We start from the raw sequence: 16613 nt of genomic DNA, 5'->3' as shown, positions 1-16613 counted from the left end.
AGGGATGACACAGAGTCACTCCCTGTTAATGCATGTACAGCAGGAAGTATGTTGCAGAAGTCAGGAGTAAGTGTGTCACAAATTGCATGCAGAGGCCTGATGTGATGCTTGTCAATTGTGTTGGTAATGAGGCCTGTTTCAATCCACGTTATGTATGTGTTCCACTTTTAGAAAATAGTGCACAGCAAGGACCAAGCCATCTGTATCACGTGACTTAATTACTAGCGTTCAGAAGCATCGTTGTGTCTGCTTCCTCTTGAGTACAAGTCTTGGGCTTCTTCAACACTTCTGTTGGTGATGGACTTTGGTACTTCTCCATTGGAAAAGCCTCCATCAAGAGGGAGTGTTTGTGTTGGGTCTGCTCCCTAGGTGCAATTTGAATCATATATTCATAGATGAATTTTACAAATGATTGATTAAATGGATGCTACATTTAGAAACTTTTTCCATACGGGCACAGGGCATCCACTAGTTACCTGGTATTTCTTGCATTCAGTCATAGAGCCTGTCCAGCACTGGCTTTCTACAGTTTTCACAGAGTTACTGTTGACATATCTGTCAAATACTTTAATTACAGATGTAGCTTTATCAAATCCTTTTAGGACCTGCCTCAAGTAGTCAGCAGCTGATTCATTGAATTTTTGGAAATTGTCTCAAGCCATCATTTGTATGACAGTCCAGCCATGCAAAGCACAGTTGAATTACTTACCTGCAAGCATTTGATCTGCAGTACAAGCTGCATACACATGAGATTCAACAAGGTCTAGCAACCCTACATCTCCACAAAAATTCCCAATACATGCAACAAAACAGCAAAGGGTATGTATTATATTGGTGCCAAGTTCATTTGGAGAGTCCATTTCACTTGCTGAGCAACAGCATAGAGCTGCCCACTTTTGATCTGAGTGGCATGCTGCTCTCCTAGAACAGCTGGTATTTCCTTTCATTTGATGATTGTAGTATAGACTGTGGCCATGTCAGGTAGTTTGGCATCCACAATAGGTGCCTGTGGAACTGTCATGTAGATGCTTTTCATGTAGATGCTTTGGTGCAAGCTTGTGATTGAAACTGGTCCAACATTGAATATTAACTATATCAACATCATCAAGGCAGTAGTTTTCAAAGACACCAGGAGAGATCTTTGACAGCATTCATTTGTAGGTGATGAGTTAATTTTCTCAAGTACTTTTTCATGGATGTGTTCTAGGTATTTCAAATGCTGCACACTGCATAAGTGACTCTGAGAGTTCATGGAGATTGTTCATTTTCTTTCCCATACTTGTGTGTTATTTCTTGTGATGCTGGACTATCTGCAGACTGTTCTTGAAATACCACATTTGCCATGGAATGGAAGGTATTATTTCCATCAGTAGTCTCTATGCTGATGTCTATATTATCATCTCCTTCATGGATAAGATTTGCACCAGCATGAAGTGGTACAATTCTGTTTGGAATGAACTCACCTCCTGGGTGTCTTTCTACTTCCGTTTTTGCAGCACTAGTGATGAGCTGCCTCAGCTGCCTAGTTATGCCTCATCATAACTGATACAGAATCCATGAGGGTGTAGTGTGTCAATTCAGTTGCAAGACCCAAACTCATGGTGCAGCTGTGCAGGAAGGCTTATGTGTAAAGGTGTGATCATTTTGGAACTTCTGCTGTAGCTCACGAAAGCTCATGCTCAAATAAATTGGTTAGTCTCTAAGGTGCCACACGTACTCCTTTTTTTTACTGAATTAAATCTGGTTTTAGAATATTTCAAAGCCTGGTACTGCATACATAGGCAATTGCCTACCATGCAGACTAGATGCTACATTGTATGTACAAAAGCTTACAGCTGGAGCATCTTTACATTAGGAATTTATGTACATTTTGTATCTACTCACTAAGCAATACGAGCCGTGGGCATGCAATCTGTTTCTACTGGTGTGCAACCTTCAGCGTGAGACTGATCTGGTCAGCAAATTTCAGTTGAAAATGTAGAAAAATGGTATAAACACTTGTGAGATACTTTGACAATTAAGAATATGTCGTGTGAAAACATTTTATGTTAGTATATTGCAAAATGTTGATATTCTGCCACATGTTAAACAGATTCATCATTTCTGAAAAAAGATACCTGCCCATACAAAACCAATTAAAATATTTTATACATTGTCATTTGGTAGCTTTGGCCAATAAAAGCCACATTACAGTGTTGAAATGGTCTTAAACGGTAAAAACTATCATCATAGTGATGTTGTAGTGTTTCTGGAACTGTGCAAAAAATGACATTTTCTCATTTTGGGTTCCATTGTTTCACCTTGTCTACAGGCTTATGACATCATTTGACAGCTCCACTTCATATCTTATCTAAACATACACACAATAAGCTTTCAAATGATATATGATGTGGTTTTTGTATTGTTTGAGTACATTAAACTCCAAAAGTAGGGCCCTTTTTGGGGAATTGCTGCACGCCTATTTGGGGCAGTGATCAAGTAAGTGTGAGTATGATGAACTAACTTCTAGATCCTTCTGCTGAAACACTTTTGCAGATGGCCTGTCAGTGGAGCATTGACAGTGATCAAATAGCTTTTCATTTTTAAATTTTCAATGTACTTATGTATCATGTGACACAGATAGCAGTGAAGCATTGTGGTATAGGGAGTTTTTATTACAGACAAATAATTTGACATTCTGCTTCCAGTGAAGGAAAATCATAATTGGTGTATCTAAGTATTCATAAAGGATATCTGGCTATTGTTGCAGGGTCATTAAATGTAGGTAATAGATTGGTCGGAGTGGAGAAATAGCTTGAAATCAATTATCCTACATGTCATACAAAAGGGAAAAAGGACATTTTTCAGGAGAGGTTGGTTGATAGGAATGAATGAGTCTTCATAAGTAATGGCTTTTTTTTCTTTAAAGAGTTAAGCACTTGGTAACAAGGAAGTGCAGCGGTCTGGCTGGCCTCTGTGCAAATGAGACAAAAGGTCTTTCTTCATGTCCTCCTGAAAAGAGAAAATAAAGAAAGGACTTTTTGATCATTAGGCCTTCTTCATAAATACTATGTAAAGGAAAAAAAATAAAGTCAGTCCAGAAAGAGCAGGGTTTTTAAGTGTGGACTGTATGGCTATGAAACGGAAGATAGTAAGTGTGTCTCAAAGAACACAAAGGGTTACTTAGGCTGCAAGTACTAAATTAAAGCAAAGACCAAACAGAATTTCAAGGGTAAAGGGGAGTAATTTCAAGAATGCAAAAATGCAGAAGGAAACATTAAAATAAAATAAGTCTTGACCCTGGGAATTCTGAATCTTTACTCTTCTCACTGAAACATCTCCTATTGTTGTGTTCAACAGGGTCTTCCAGGTCCAATAGGTCCAATGGGTCCAGCAGGTCCCACTGGTGAAAAGGTAATAGGATTTTTATACAGAGCTACTTGGCATTTGAATTCTCCTAATAAAACCACATGTTATTTTTGTGTTTGCTGCTATTCTGTTAACTTATTTTGGAAATAACAACCTGTTAACTTTATTTAAAGGGTGAACCTGGTCCTCGAGGCTTAGTTGGCCCCCCAGGCTCCCGTGGAAATCCTGTGAGTAAACATCTCTGTCTTCTTCGTACCCAGTGTTACCAAATCTCATTATGGGGTGATATTTAACAGCATTTGTCATTGTTCATTGAATGCGGTCTCTAGTTATTTCTCTTTCCTGCTTTTATTCTTTCATCTTCTCCTCCTCTTTTCCTTGCACCCTTCAAAATACCAAATGGCTCTTCAGACATAACCTGCAGTTCTTGCCTTGCTACCGTGAACCCATAAAACTAACTGCAGCTGCAGACATTCAGATCTCATTTATCTGGTCATAGATGTCAGGGTAACCTGACAACAGAGCTACTATGGCTTTTCTTAAATCTGAAAACCTAGTGCCATATGCTCATTATTTTATTTACATGAGCCTTTTTTTAAAGCATACCTCTAACATTTTACTATATTTATGTATGTTAAGGAGGAGGAGGGATGAAAAGAAGTATAATAATTCCAATTACGTCATATTGTCCATTTCAGCATATTTCAGAGCTGGGGTTATTTTTGATTATCTGGGCATTATGGTCCCAGTCCCAGGGTCTGGCCATGGAGGTGTCACTGCAAAGGGGGTACCTTTGCACTCCCCAGTCCCTGATCCTGCTGTGGGTTAATTCAGCCCCTATCTTAAATTATAGCACATTATTACAAGTGTAAATTAGAGCAATTATTACACCACCTGGGGAGTGCTGGCAGTCAGCAACATTCAGGCACTCCCCTTCTCCCTTAGCCATACATAGTAAGGAATCCTCAGCTGTGTGCTTATGGTACTTTACAGCCCCTTTGGCCCCATAATTTTGGAATCACATGGGTAATGAAACTAACATCTATTTTTATTCCAATCTAACCAAATGGAATAATAGATCACATAAAATGTATACATTAGGCCAAATTCTGCTATCAATTACACAACAACAGAGAGCTGAATTTGGCCTACTGAGTTATTTAGTTACATGTGTACCTCAACTGGCTATTTTGTTAGTTTTAGAAGGATGTATTTCCAAAGGTATTTTACTTAGCCTTCCTAGTTATACCACATAACTCTTCTTAAAAACCCAGTTGTGCGATTATAGTTAATATAGTATGTATGTCATTATAATTATAACAGGAACCATTCTTCTGCACTTCTGTATAGGTTATACTCCATACAACAAGCCTTTTATACCACCTAAAACATAACCATTCTTAATTTCTTCACCAGGGTTCCCGTGGTGAAAATGGTCCAACTGGTGCTGTTGGTTTTGCTGGTCCTCCGGTATGTGTCGTATGATTCTAATCCATTTCCTTTCATCATAAACTATATTTAAATGCTGCTTAATCACTCTTGTTTAATGGATTCTAAACCATTTCGAAGTATTTCTGGAACAAAGTCAGATTTCTGTTTCAAAAAGAACTCTTCCTTCCCCCGCACCGATTATTTCATATAGAATAGTGAGACAGTAAATACTCCGGACAGTTGAAAATTATTTTGCTGACAAGATTATATCATTGTTAACTAGATTACATGTATTTTTAATGTACAAAAATGTTTCCTTTGAGATTAAAAAAGGAAAACCACAGAGTGTCATCCACTGAAAGGTAGTAGAGACGTGCAGTGGAGTTTGTGATACATGAGAAAATTGGCAAGGGTCTTCATGAAAATAATTGGGAGATCTGAGAGTGCAACAACCTTTCCCGCAAGTCTGACACTGGCTCCTAGTGAGTTTCAGGGCACCTGGGAAATGGCCCCTTTCCTCCAAACAATGTATTGAACTTCCAGGAGAGAGAGGTAGGCATCTACTTCCCTTGGAAAAGAGGCAATAAAACAGGTAGTGAGAGTTTAATCCCTTAAATCTTTAGACATGTATGACATGGAGATGAAGACTGAAGAGAAATCCTAAGGTTTTAAGAAAAGAGAGAAATATAAACTAGGTTAGAAAACTTTTTTATGGAATATGGTTAACTGACTCCACAAAATTTCACATAAAACACTTCTGACCCAGTAAAGTGAAGGACATAAATCCACACCGTGTAGAGGTCAAGCACAGGAGTTTATTACGTACAGCGCTGACGGAGTGTCACCTTGCTTATTAGGCTCAGAGACACTGTCAATCAGTTAATTACAATGGAATATATGGATTTTCCGTGGGTGGGGGAAAGTGACGGGGTAGGCAGTCCCACACCCCCGGATAGGTCTAGCAACAAGACATGACAGCATACTAACCAATGGTGAAAGGTTACATAATGTCTCCGCCCATGGTCTCAAGTTGACAAATTAACATTTAATATTTAATTAGTACTTTAATAAATGTATTAGTATAAAATATATATGTTGAATTCTGATTTGGGGTCCATAGGAATAAAGTAGCTCCTTTGATTGTCCAACAGGTACATATCTAGGGGTAAAAGCAAAGAAACAGTGAAAGATTTGGCAATAAAGATTGTCTTTCAAGTTGTTCATTTGTGTTTTAAGGCAGACATTGGTCCCTGGGAAAGGGAGGTGGGAGGAGGCCATATCTTATACTGAAATGCTTGAACCTTTCATAAACTCAAGGTTGGATGTGTGGGAAGAACAGAAGAAACTAACACAACAGAAACAGGGCTTCTTTGTTCTACTTGCAACTTTGAATAAGACACAATTATTTCCCCCAACATCTGGCATTTTCCTGACCAGGCATATCTTAGCAAAAGCAAGGTTATCTTTTGGTTATTCTGCTTTCTCTTAGCTAATCACTATTTGCTAGGCCTCTGACCCCTTGACCAAACTCTGGACTTTGGGTCTGTACACAAATCCATATACCAGGTTATTACATCAGCAATGGATTTTAACCCTTCATAAAGTCAATGGCAAACTATTACAATTTACTTTTGCTGTCCCATTAAGCTAAGGTTCTAGTCAATGTGCTGGACTGATTTGTTCGCCTCTCTTTTAATGTGGCAAAGGTTCCCATAGTGTATATTGACTATCAAATAGGAAAGGTGTGATGTTCTCAAACCTGATCTGACTTTATTATATTATTTTTCATAGGGCCCTGATGGTCAACCAGGTGTGAAAGGTGAACCTGGGGAACCTGGACAGAAAGGGGATGCTGGATCCCCAGGACCACAGGGCCTTTCTGGTTCTCCTGGCCCACCAGTAAGTGAAAAAGCAAAGTGAAGGAAAACAATGACCTGTGTCAATTTTTCTCATTTTAAAAGTTCTTTGCTGTTCATTATGTCCCATCTGTTTGCCATTTTTAGGGTCCTCATGGTGTTCCTGGTCTAAAAGGTGGTCGAGGTACTCAGGGTCCACCCGTAAGTACTTTGTTTTTTTGTAAATTAGTTGGATTAATGCAATAGCACCATTTTACATTGGGGCATAGGTTTAATTTTGGTGGAAATATTTAAATCTTTCTTAATCTGAGTTGTATTGCATATTCAATAATTAGATCAGTTGTAGTTGATTGCTCAGTGAGCTGAGAATATTTCATGTAACCAGTGCCAGATTTCTTTCTAGTGCTTATATCAAAATGTATTTCTAGGGTGCGACAGGATTCCCCGGCTCTGCTGGACGAGTTGGACCTCCCGGACCCACTGTAAGTCAATTTGAGATTTATTCTTATGGGTACATTTTATAAAATGGAAGTTAGAAACCTGAACAAATCAGAGAATTATAAACGTTGGAACTTGTAAAGACCTACAGTATTCAAGGCCTGATTGTGCACATTGAAAGTAATAGTGTGCTTCCCTTGACTTCAGTGTGTGCAGGATTAGGTGGTAAATCAAACAAAGCCTTTTAATTGTTGGTCTGATCCAATGCCTGTTGAAGTCAGTGGAAGTCTTTCAGTTTATTTAAGTGCACTTTGGGTCAGGCCCTGAGATAGTAAAACTGTTCTTGGTTGAACTGTTCACTTGCAGTTAAATTTAAAAAAAAATCCCAGGTTATGCACTTCGTCCTTCCTTATAATTCTTGGTGTTGAGGGAATTTTCTGTACAAGCAACAGGGCCTTTCTTGTGCCAGCTCATTAGTGAAATTGCTCATACAGTAGATTTTTTAAAAATGACAGAGAAGGCAAAAAGTGCATCTTATGTTTAAACTTTTCTCAGTGACACTGTGGTTAAAGAATTACATGTAATTTCCCCCTGTGTGACTTGACAAATCTGTCTCTGTGTATTAATAGTGTATTAATGACAAATAACAAATTTGCTCAAGTTCATTTTGTGGCCTTCACATGCAGTGGAACAAGTGAAGTGATGTCAAAGCACATTTGTTAATATAACATATGCTCTGTATAAACAGGAATGTACTTTGCCATCCTTTGAAGAAATGTCAGGGATCCATGCACAAACACAGTATTTTATGTTATCCCTCAGACCTCCCATAACATGACTGCCATTTTAGATTTTCTTCTTAAAGAGGGAAATTCCCAGGACTGATCTAATTCCTGTTATGTATAAGTCACTTTGGGCTCTTTTGGGATGAAAGACATAACATAAATGTAAGAAATTACTTTAAAAAAATGAGAACTGATCATGTTCAATGGCATCAAAATAATTTACCGTCTATGGAAAGTGAGTGAAAAATGGATACAAAATGCTATCACTGGTGTGAGTAGAGAAATTTTGAATGAATATTTGTGGAATTTTATGGCACTAATTGTCCAGCTCTAGGTAGAATAATTCCTTCTTTAGAGGAGGGAATCCAAAATGGCGTGTGAGGCATGAAACTTGGAGATCATTTGCAAGTCTTAGGAGTTTATCACACATTATTAAAGAGAAAGCACTGTGTTAGCTGTTATATGATAACATTATGTTCACACCCTGGTCCTTCCTTTGTACTCATTTATTTTTAGTTAATCAGAACCCAGTCCTGATTTGATCAGAAATCTATTGTAATCGGGGTCTTTTAATGTTGCTAGGGAGCTCCGGGGCCTGCTGGGCCTATTGGTAACCCAGGAAAAGAAGGCCCTCCAGGTCTTCGTGGTGATCCAGGTGCTCATGGTCGAGTGGGAGATCGAGGACCAGCTGGGCCACCTGGTGGCCCCGGAGACAAAGGAGACTCAGGGGAAGATGGGCAACCTGTAAGTGCTTTTGTCTTTATATTTGCTTTTTAGCCACACAGCTTTTTAATGAAATTTATTGAAATCCTCAGCCTTTGTACCTTCTTGAAACAAGAATAGAATCTACAAGTGCACAGCATATGTTCCATACAGAATGTAGCTTTAAATGCATTTTCACTTTCTATAGCATCTTCTGAGTTTCCACACTCTGCTTCATGTCGCCTTTTGCACCTTCCGCGCACACCCAATGCATATTTCAGATGTAAAAGTAACAGCTCTTAGTGGATCCCAAACATTCATTTTTATTCATGTTTTCTTTGAACTGCATTTTCCAGTTGCATTTTAACTCCTTTGACCTTTGGAGTTAATTTTACACATTGTCCTGTCTGGACACTTTAGGCCTGATGGCAAATATAACTCATCACCGACCAGTTGTGCACATTGTCATAATATTGCTTCATGTAAAAAAGAGATTTCTGTGGTGGTAACTCTTTCTAGATTAAGTTAAATTCTAGAGATTCTGCCTTATTATTATCATTATTGATTCTGAAAATTATGATAACACTGTTGTATGTATTCTTTGTCAATTTCAGGGCCCAGATGGCCCCCCAGGTCCAGCTGGAACTACTGGTCAGAGAGGTATTGTTGGTATGCCAGGTCAGCGAGGTGAGAGAGGCATGCCTGGCCTGCCTGGCCCTGGTGTGAGTAGTAATGCAGTCAATATTTCACCTAGCAACACTGTCTGAAGTATTTTGCTCATCTTTGTGATACTATGTGCCTTCTTCCTAACTCCTACACTCAAAGAGGACAATATTAGAGGGTTTTAATTGTGTAAAGAATCAGTGGCATTGTGTCTACAGGTATGGTTAATAACTAAACCACACATACATGGCATGGAGAATGGAACCCACCAGACAAACACCTTGTCCATCTGAGCTAAAAGGGAATCTTTAGTTGTAGTGAAGCTTCTGGCCAAAATGTTCCAAATCAGGAACGTCTTATTAGGCATCAGCACCTTTAGAAATCAGACCATTCACTTAGGTGCCCAAATAAGAACTCAAGTCTGAACATTCTGACTTTTGTCTTTTAGCCCAGATACTACAGGCTAACAAAGTCGCTTGAGCAAGCTGAAATTCTGCTAAGCAGTGAACAATGGACCCATACCATGTAATCAGTAGTTACAATTGTCAATGAACTCTAGAACTTCCAAAAGTTCTGGTTTTTTTCTTTGTAGAATTCATACAGTTTGAAAGCTTGGTGAGGGGGGAAAAAAGCATCTCCTTTAGTGTAGTGATTATCAAAGGGGATGGCATTCAAGAGAAACTTGCTTATGCAGTTATACAAGCAGTTTACAAGCAACTGGAGCTTGTCCCAAGGTTACTAATCAGAAATTATGTTGGTCTGGAGATGGATTGTCTGGCTCAATGAAAGTTCAAGCCAACAGTTGTGTTTAAGCTGCTTTAAATTATGCTGGAGGCTGGTTAGGCTCCCAGTTGGTCCAACAATCCAGGGAGCGTTAGTCCACCATGGAACTTGCATAACATAACAAAGGATCTGGTCCTTTTAAAGCTCCAATCAGAAATGCTGACCTCAAAGCACAGTTCCTAGTCAATAAAAGACTACTCCACTAGGTTGGTTGGTTAATTTTAAAAGCGCAATTAAATTGCTTAGTACTGTACAACAAATCAAAAGGATATTCAAAATCTGTTAGATCACATTCTTCCATCCTGAAGTTTTGAAAGCTACACATGTTGGTAGTGCTTAAGACTGGATTCATAACTATAAAATTTAACAACTGGCGGTCTTTTCTATTGAGTTCTCTTTGTTTCATTACATTACATGGTTGATAAGGTATTTCTTATCTTTTTAGGGTACACCAGGAAAACAGGGTTCAACAGGGCCACCAGGAGATAAAGGTCCCTCAGGGCCTATTGGTCAAGCAGGTGCCACTGGTCCAGTAGGTGAACCTGGTCCAGAAGTAAGTATTGTGGCCTAGTAACAGGCAAAAGTAACAGACTTGCTGTAATTATGGCCTAGAGACATAGAAGTTAGAGCTGAGAAAGACCTGCTAGTTTCTAGTCCATCTTTGGGCAAATATAACATTGTTCCCTGCAACTCACACAGTTAACTAAGCATGGTCCTATTTTTACCTTTCACACTTCTAGGGCCCTGCTGGTAATGATGGTACTCCTGGACGAGATGGAGCTGTTGGAGAACGTGTAAGAATACATTATTAGTGTTAAGCCATTGCTGTAAATCTCCATTCTTTTCTGGGTCTGTGGCAGATTCTTTCCCTTGCATGGCTCCTAGGGTTCCCCAAACAGAGAGCTTGTGGTAAATCCACATTCTAATCCCAAACCAGGACTCTGATGGGCTGCAAGAGGACACAGATTTCAAAGCTGGGGAACCCTAGCTAAAATTGTCCTTCCCATGGGAGCTCACTCTTGAGAACTGACAGCAAGAATATTCCAACTAATCATAATAGTTTTACTAACCCATAGAGATAGAAAAATCTATTGATGTAGTCTGATCCCATTTTTTAAATACACAGTAAGTAAATTGTGGTGATTTGTAGGGTGATCGTGGTGAACCTGGACCTGCAGGTTTACCAGGTGTGCAGGGTGGCCCAGGAACTCCAGGACCAGTTGGCCCTACAGGAGAAGCAGGGCAAAGAGGTGAACCAGTAAGTAGGGACTTCTTTCAGATTTTTTTACAAGTTTTATGTATGGTTGTATTATGATTTTGGACATATTCCATGAAAGGATGTATGCTGTACAAAGATGTATAAAGGTATGCTGAATTGCTTCCTGTAACATGTCCATGCATTTCCATGCAGGGCTCTCGGGGTCCAGTGGGTCCATCTGGTCGTGCTGGAAAACGAGGCTTGCCTGTAAGTTTTGTGTGATTGCTTTACTATTGCCCAAACCAAATTATTTTTACATTAAATGTTACCAAAAGGGCAAGGAAAGCTAGATTTAGAATCCTGAATAATGACTTGAGCTTTAGAGAGCTGACTCCTAATGAATAGCGAACATTTTCTGAGTTATATAATCCTTTTAGATTCACCAGCTGGTTGACTATGACAGTGAATTGTCTGTAAAACATGACTGAACAGAGGTAACAAGAAGCTTCAAATTTTCTTTACTTGCATGATGCAACAGAGAGTGGCCAAGCAGGTGGTATTTGGACCTGAATTAGCTTAGGTCTAGGCTTTGTGTTTCACAGATTGAGGTCAAATCAGGATTTGGATTCAGGTTAGAATTTTATGATGCTGAAATATCATGTGGTGTTCTCGAGATTTCAGACTAAAATGGCAGAAATATTACAAAATCGGCTGTTCTCATGAAACAAACTTATTAATATCATGAAATTTTGCTGCAGCTGAACTGGAGCTGAAAATATATGACTTCCAGTTTTTGATTATAGGCAAAGATGTTATAGGAGTTCAGGCTTGGAACCAAGATTCAGGCTCTCACCCCCAAAATTCAAAGGGGGTTCAAATATGAGAATCCAGTTTTGACATTTCTAATTGGAAGACATAGGTGAAGAAGGAAAAGCAGAGAATGCTTGACTTTTTCTAAAGGTTCACTCTGTTTTCAAGATGTAGATTGTTCAGTATCTAAAACTCACTGAAAATTATTACAGGTTTCAGAGTAGCAGCCGTGTTAGTCTGGATCCGCAAAAAGAAAAGGAGGCCTTGTGGCACCTTAGAGACTAACAAATTTATTTGAGCATAAGGTTTCGTGAGCTACAGCTCACTTCATCGGATCCGATGAAGTGAGCTGTAGCTCACGAAAGCTTATGCTCAAATAAATTTGTTAGTCTCTAAGGTGCCACAAGGCCTCCTTTTCCTTTTGAAAATTATTATAAATTTCAAATGCTGTTCTTAGACTAGCATGAGATTTAAACTGGAAAATGTAATATTAAAAGTGTAAGCCAAAGAAATATTTTGAATGATTTTAACCAATTTAAAAAGTGTAAACGTTTCAAGATCTTGGAGTTAAATAATTATGGAACAAACTCATCTGAGCATCTTGAGTCCAAATACTGTAGTGCCTACTCAGGCAAAAATCCCATTGATGTTTCAAATGTAAGTTTACTTTAATAAAGACTGCAGGAGCCTTTGGGTATGTAGCTAGTTGTGAGAAGTGGAGACACTTTCTTCCTGATAGTGAAAAAAACAGGCTTGTAGATACAAATATATGGAGGTCATCTTTACTCATAACATTTCAGTCCCCTCCATAACAATGCTTCCCACTTTCAAGCATGGAATGAATATTGATATAAGTATATAATATTATATAATATCTTTACTATTCTTAGTAGCAATATTTTTGAATGTATGAAATAGATAGGTAAACAGTAAAGACTAATTTTACTGTAACCAACTCTATTTTATTTAGGTATGTGGCATTTTCTAATATGTAAACGTAGCCTGCTGCTTTCTGCCTTTAGAAGTGAACAGTGTCAGACAATAGTGTCCAGAGAAAAGTAAGGTTTGTTCTTAGTTTAGAATCCTCTATTTGACTGTTGTTGTACCTATAGGGTCCCCAAGGTCCTCGTGGTGACAAAGGTGACAATGGAGACCGAGGTGACAGGGGCCAGAAGGGTCATAGAGGTTTCACTGGTCTTCAAGGTCTTCCTGGTCCTCCTGTAAGTTGTTTTAGTTAATTAGCAAGAAAAGAAAAGAATAATAACACATCTGTTAAGACTTTGATATTAAAAATGAACCAAAGGGAAAATCTGCACAGTGTATTACAATAAATATGCTTTCCAGACAGCCTCTCTCTGGTGCCCTGGCTGTCTGTAGTTTCCAATATATATATTATACATTGCTAATATCAATGCAATAAATTGTTAAATTTACTTCTTGTTCCCCATCCATCAAGTAGAGTTATGCAAATTCTAACTTCATGTGAGTCAACCTGAGCAGTCTCCATGCTGCTGCTGCTGCTGTAAGCATTGGTATTAATATTAATGTTAGCATACAAAATATGCTCGGGAATGTACAAACATATAGAAAAACATGGTTCTCTTCCCCAAAGAACTTACCATTTAAGAAGCAGTAACTTTTGTACACAGGATAGAAATCTGTGTGGTTTTTGTTGATATTGGTAATTATAAATAATTTGTGATTTTTGTTCCATGCACAGCTGATGCCACAGTACTTTTAGTGCATTTGTTAGCAGTTCTGCTCTATCAAAATTATACAGCATGAACCAGTGTGCACCTGGCCCTGCATGTGTCAGAGGCTCAACTCTTAGTGTCCTTGTGCAAAGGCTGAGTGCAATCATAGTTCTTGTGATCAGGGAAGCAAACCCAGCAAAGTGCTCAGCATCTCGTAGTTAGATGTTGCGCCCCCTCAGCTCCCCAAAATATTCCAACCCTCTCTGCCTCCTCAACAAACTTCCTTTGTCTTCTTTGTCTTCACCTTATTCTGTTAGTTGCAGTCAGTGGCTCTTGTTCTTCATCTCCAAGCGTTCCTACTGAGTGTTTCTCCCAAGCTGACCCTGACCTTTCTTGTGTCCTCCTTCAGCATCTTAAACTACCTTTTTCTGGGTCTTCCTCCTGGTCTTTGTCCTTATCTTCATTTAACATGGATTCACATTGCAGCGATCAATCCACTGGGGGTCAATTTAGCGGGTCTAGTGAAGACCTGCTAAATCGACCACCGATTGCTATCCCATCGACTTCGGTACTCCACCGGAATGAGAAGCATAAGGTAAGTCAACGGGAGAGTTTCTCCCGTCAACCTAGCGTGGTGTAGACACCGCAATAAGTTGACCTCAGGTTTGTCAACTCCAGCTACATTATTCACATAGCTGGAGTTGCGTAACTTAGGTTGACTTAGTCCCACAGTGTAGACCTGCCCTAGATCTTGTACTCTCTGGCCAACATATCCCAGGTCTCGTCATCTCAACAAACCTGTGGAGCAGAGAGCACAGACTACCCTGAAACTTAAAACTCTTCTAAAAGACACTTAAATATTACTGTGATTCATAATATATAAAACAAAAAAATTAGTTAGTTCAGGTAAAATAGATGTAAGTGGGAATTGAAAGTGCTCAGCATCTCGTGGGCTCAGGCATAGGGAATGAGTATACGATTCTTGGATTGCCAATGGCTATGAACTCCAAAGAAAGGAAAGATCCATGGATACCCCCACCCACCCGGGGGTGCACTGGCCCAGTGCCTGGGGGAGCACAGGAGCATATGCTGTACTCTTTCAAATGGTGTTGTAGCAGCTGTGCCTCTTCAGTAATCACCCATATTGTAGCCAGTGATAGAAGAACCACTGTCCAGAAGTATAGATACTCTTTTTGGCTGTTTAAATAGGCACGCAGAAGTTCAGATGCTTCTCAAACATCCTATTTGAACTCTTTAAGGTACAGGCATCATAATAAAATCCTGATGAGAATGGTCTTTCTCATTAAACTTTGTTTATACGGGACTTGCAGTACTTTTTGATTTCAGCTGCAGGGTATGTCCTGGTCCTAGCCAAAGGCAAAAGGAAAACAAATAGGCAAAACAACCAAACCGAAACTTCTTCCCAATTCAGAATCGCATCAGTTGGTTTTAGCTTTGGATAAAGATTCTGGCTGGTTCCTCTTTTCCTTCTATTGTTTTGCCAACCATATTAATATTGGACAATACTGAACTAAGGACTTTCTGTGCATGGTACCTCAGACATAATTTTGTGTGTGGATTTGTACTAGTGTTAAAAACTTTACTTATCTTACTGATAACCATTGTTTTTGTGTCACCGTAGCAAAAGATAATAATACATTGAGACTTAAAAGTGCACAATGATTGAGAACTCAGAGGGAAATTGCTACATATGTTTCCTGGGCACATCCTGGCTCACTTTGACAATTATAGCTTTATAAGTTTACACAACATTTCTTTAAAGATAATCTGATGTTGAATTTAAAATATAATAAAAATATAATTTTTTCTGCTTAGGGTCCCATTGGTGAACAAGGCAGTTCTGGGGTTCCAGGTCCTTTTGGCCCTAGAGTGAGTACATTGTGTTATATATAAGTGTATGAAAACAATCAAATTTCTGTTTACAGTTCACTGTTAGGCAGATAAAGTTTATTGATCTTAGCCTAAAATAACTTCATGTAATGACAGGTTTCAGAGTAGCAGCCATGTTAGTCTGTATTCTCAGAAAGAAAAGGAGTACTTGTGGCACCTTAGAGACTAACCAATTTATTTGAGCATAAGCTTTCGTGAGCTACAGCTCACTTCATCGGATGCATAAAGTGGAAAATACAGTGAGGAGATTTATATACACACAGACCATGAAAAAATACACATTGTAAGGAGAGTGATCACTTAAGATGAGCTATTACCAGCAGGAGAGTTGGGGGGAGGGAGAAAACCTTTTGAAGTGATAATCAAGGTGAGCCATTTCCAGCACATTTCCAGGAGTTAACAAGAACGTCTGAGGAACAGTGCGGAGGGGGGAGGAAGAAACAAGGGGAAATAGTTTTACTTAGTATAATGACTCAACCACTCCCAGTCTCTATTCAAGCCTAAGTTAATTGTATCCAATTTGCAAATTAATTCCAATTCAGCAGTCTCTCATTGGAGTCTGTTTTTGAAGTTTTTTTGTTGAAGGATAGTCCCTTTGAGATCAGAAATCAAGTGACCAGAGAGATTGAAGTGTTCTTCGACTGGTTTATGAATGTTATAATTCTTGACATCTGATTTGTGTCCATTTATTCTTTTACGTAGAGACTGTCCAGTTTGCCCAATGTACATGGCAGAGGGGCATTGCTGGCACATGATGGCATATTTCCCTTTGTTTATTCCTCCCCCTCCCCCCCACTGTTCCTCAGACGTTCTTGTTAACTCCTAGAAATGTGTTGGAAATGGCCCACCTTGATTATCACTTCAAAAGGTTTTCTCTCCCCCCACCCCACTCTCCTGCTGGTAATAGCTCATCTTAAGTGATCACTCTCCTTACAATGTGTATTTTTTCATGGTCTGTGTGTATATAAATCTCCTCATTGTATTTTCCACTTTA

The 16613-nt window shown here is 39.0% G+C and overlaps 1 protein-coding gene across 1 annotated transcript in view; it reads left to right on the top strand.

Moving 5' to 3' along the window:
* Positions 1 to 16613, top strand: part of COL5A2 (collagen type V alpha 2 chain) — a 173644-nt gene that overhangs the window by 140351 nt on the left and 16680 nt on the right. Inside the window, exons 36-49 of the mRNA XM_073306133.1 lie at positions 3340 to 3393; positions 3522 to 3575; positions 4765 to 4818; positions 6571 to 6678; positions 6783 to 6836; positions 7064 to 7117; positions 8441 to 8602; positions 9175 to 9282; positions 10452 to 10559; positions 10747 to 10800; positions 11157 to 11264; positions 11418 to 11471; positions 13127 to 13234; positions 15545 to 15598. Of these exons, the coding sequence (XP_073162234.1) occupies positions 3340 to 3393; positions 3522 to 3575; positions 4765 to 4818; positions 6571 to 6678; positions 6783 to 6836; positions 7064 to 7117; positions 8441 to 8602; positions 9175 to 9282; positions 10452 to 10559; positions 10747 to 10800; positions 11157 to 11264; positions 11418 to 11471; positions 13127 to 13234; positions 15545 to 15598 (1134 nt within the window). The remainder of the gene's footprint in view (positions 1 to 3339; positions 3394 to 3521; positions 3576 to 4764; positions 4819 to 6570; positions 6679 to 6782; positions 6837 to 7063; positions 7118 to 8440; positions 8603 to 9174; positions 9283 to 10451; positions 10560 to 10746; positions 10801 to 11156; positions 11265 to 11417; positions 11472 to 13126; positions 13235 to 15544; positions 15599 to 16613) is intronic.

This window comes from Lepidochelys kempii, chromosome 11, assembly GCF_965140265.1.
Source record: "Lepidochelys kempii isolate rLepKem1 chromosome 11, rLepKem1.hap2, whole genome shotgun sequence".
In the NCBI taxonomy this organism is placed as follows: Eukaryota; Metazoa; Chordata; order Testudines; family Cheloniidae; genus Lepidochelys; species Lepidochelys kempii.
This window is presented reverse-complemented; position numbering and strand designations above follow the sequence as displayed.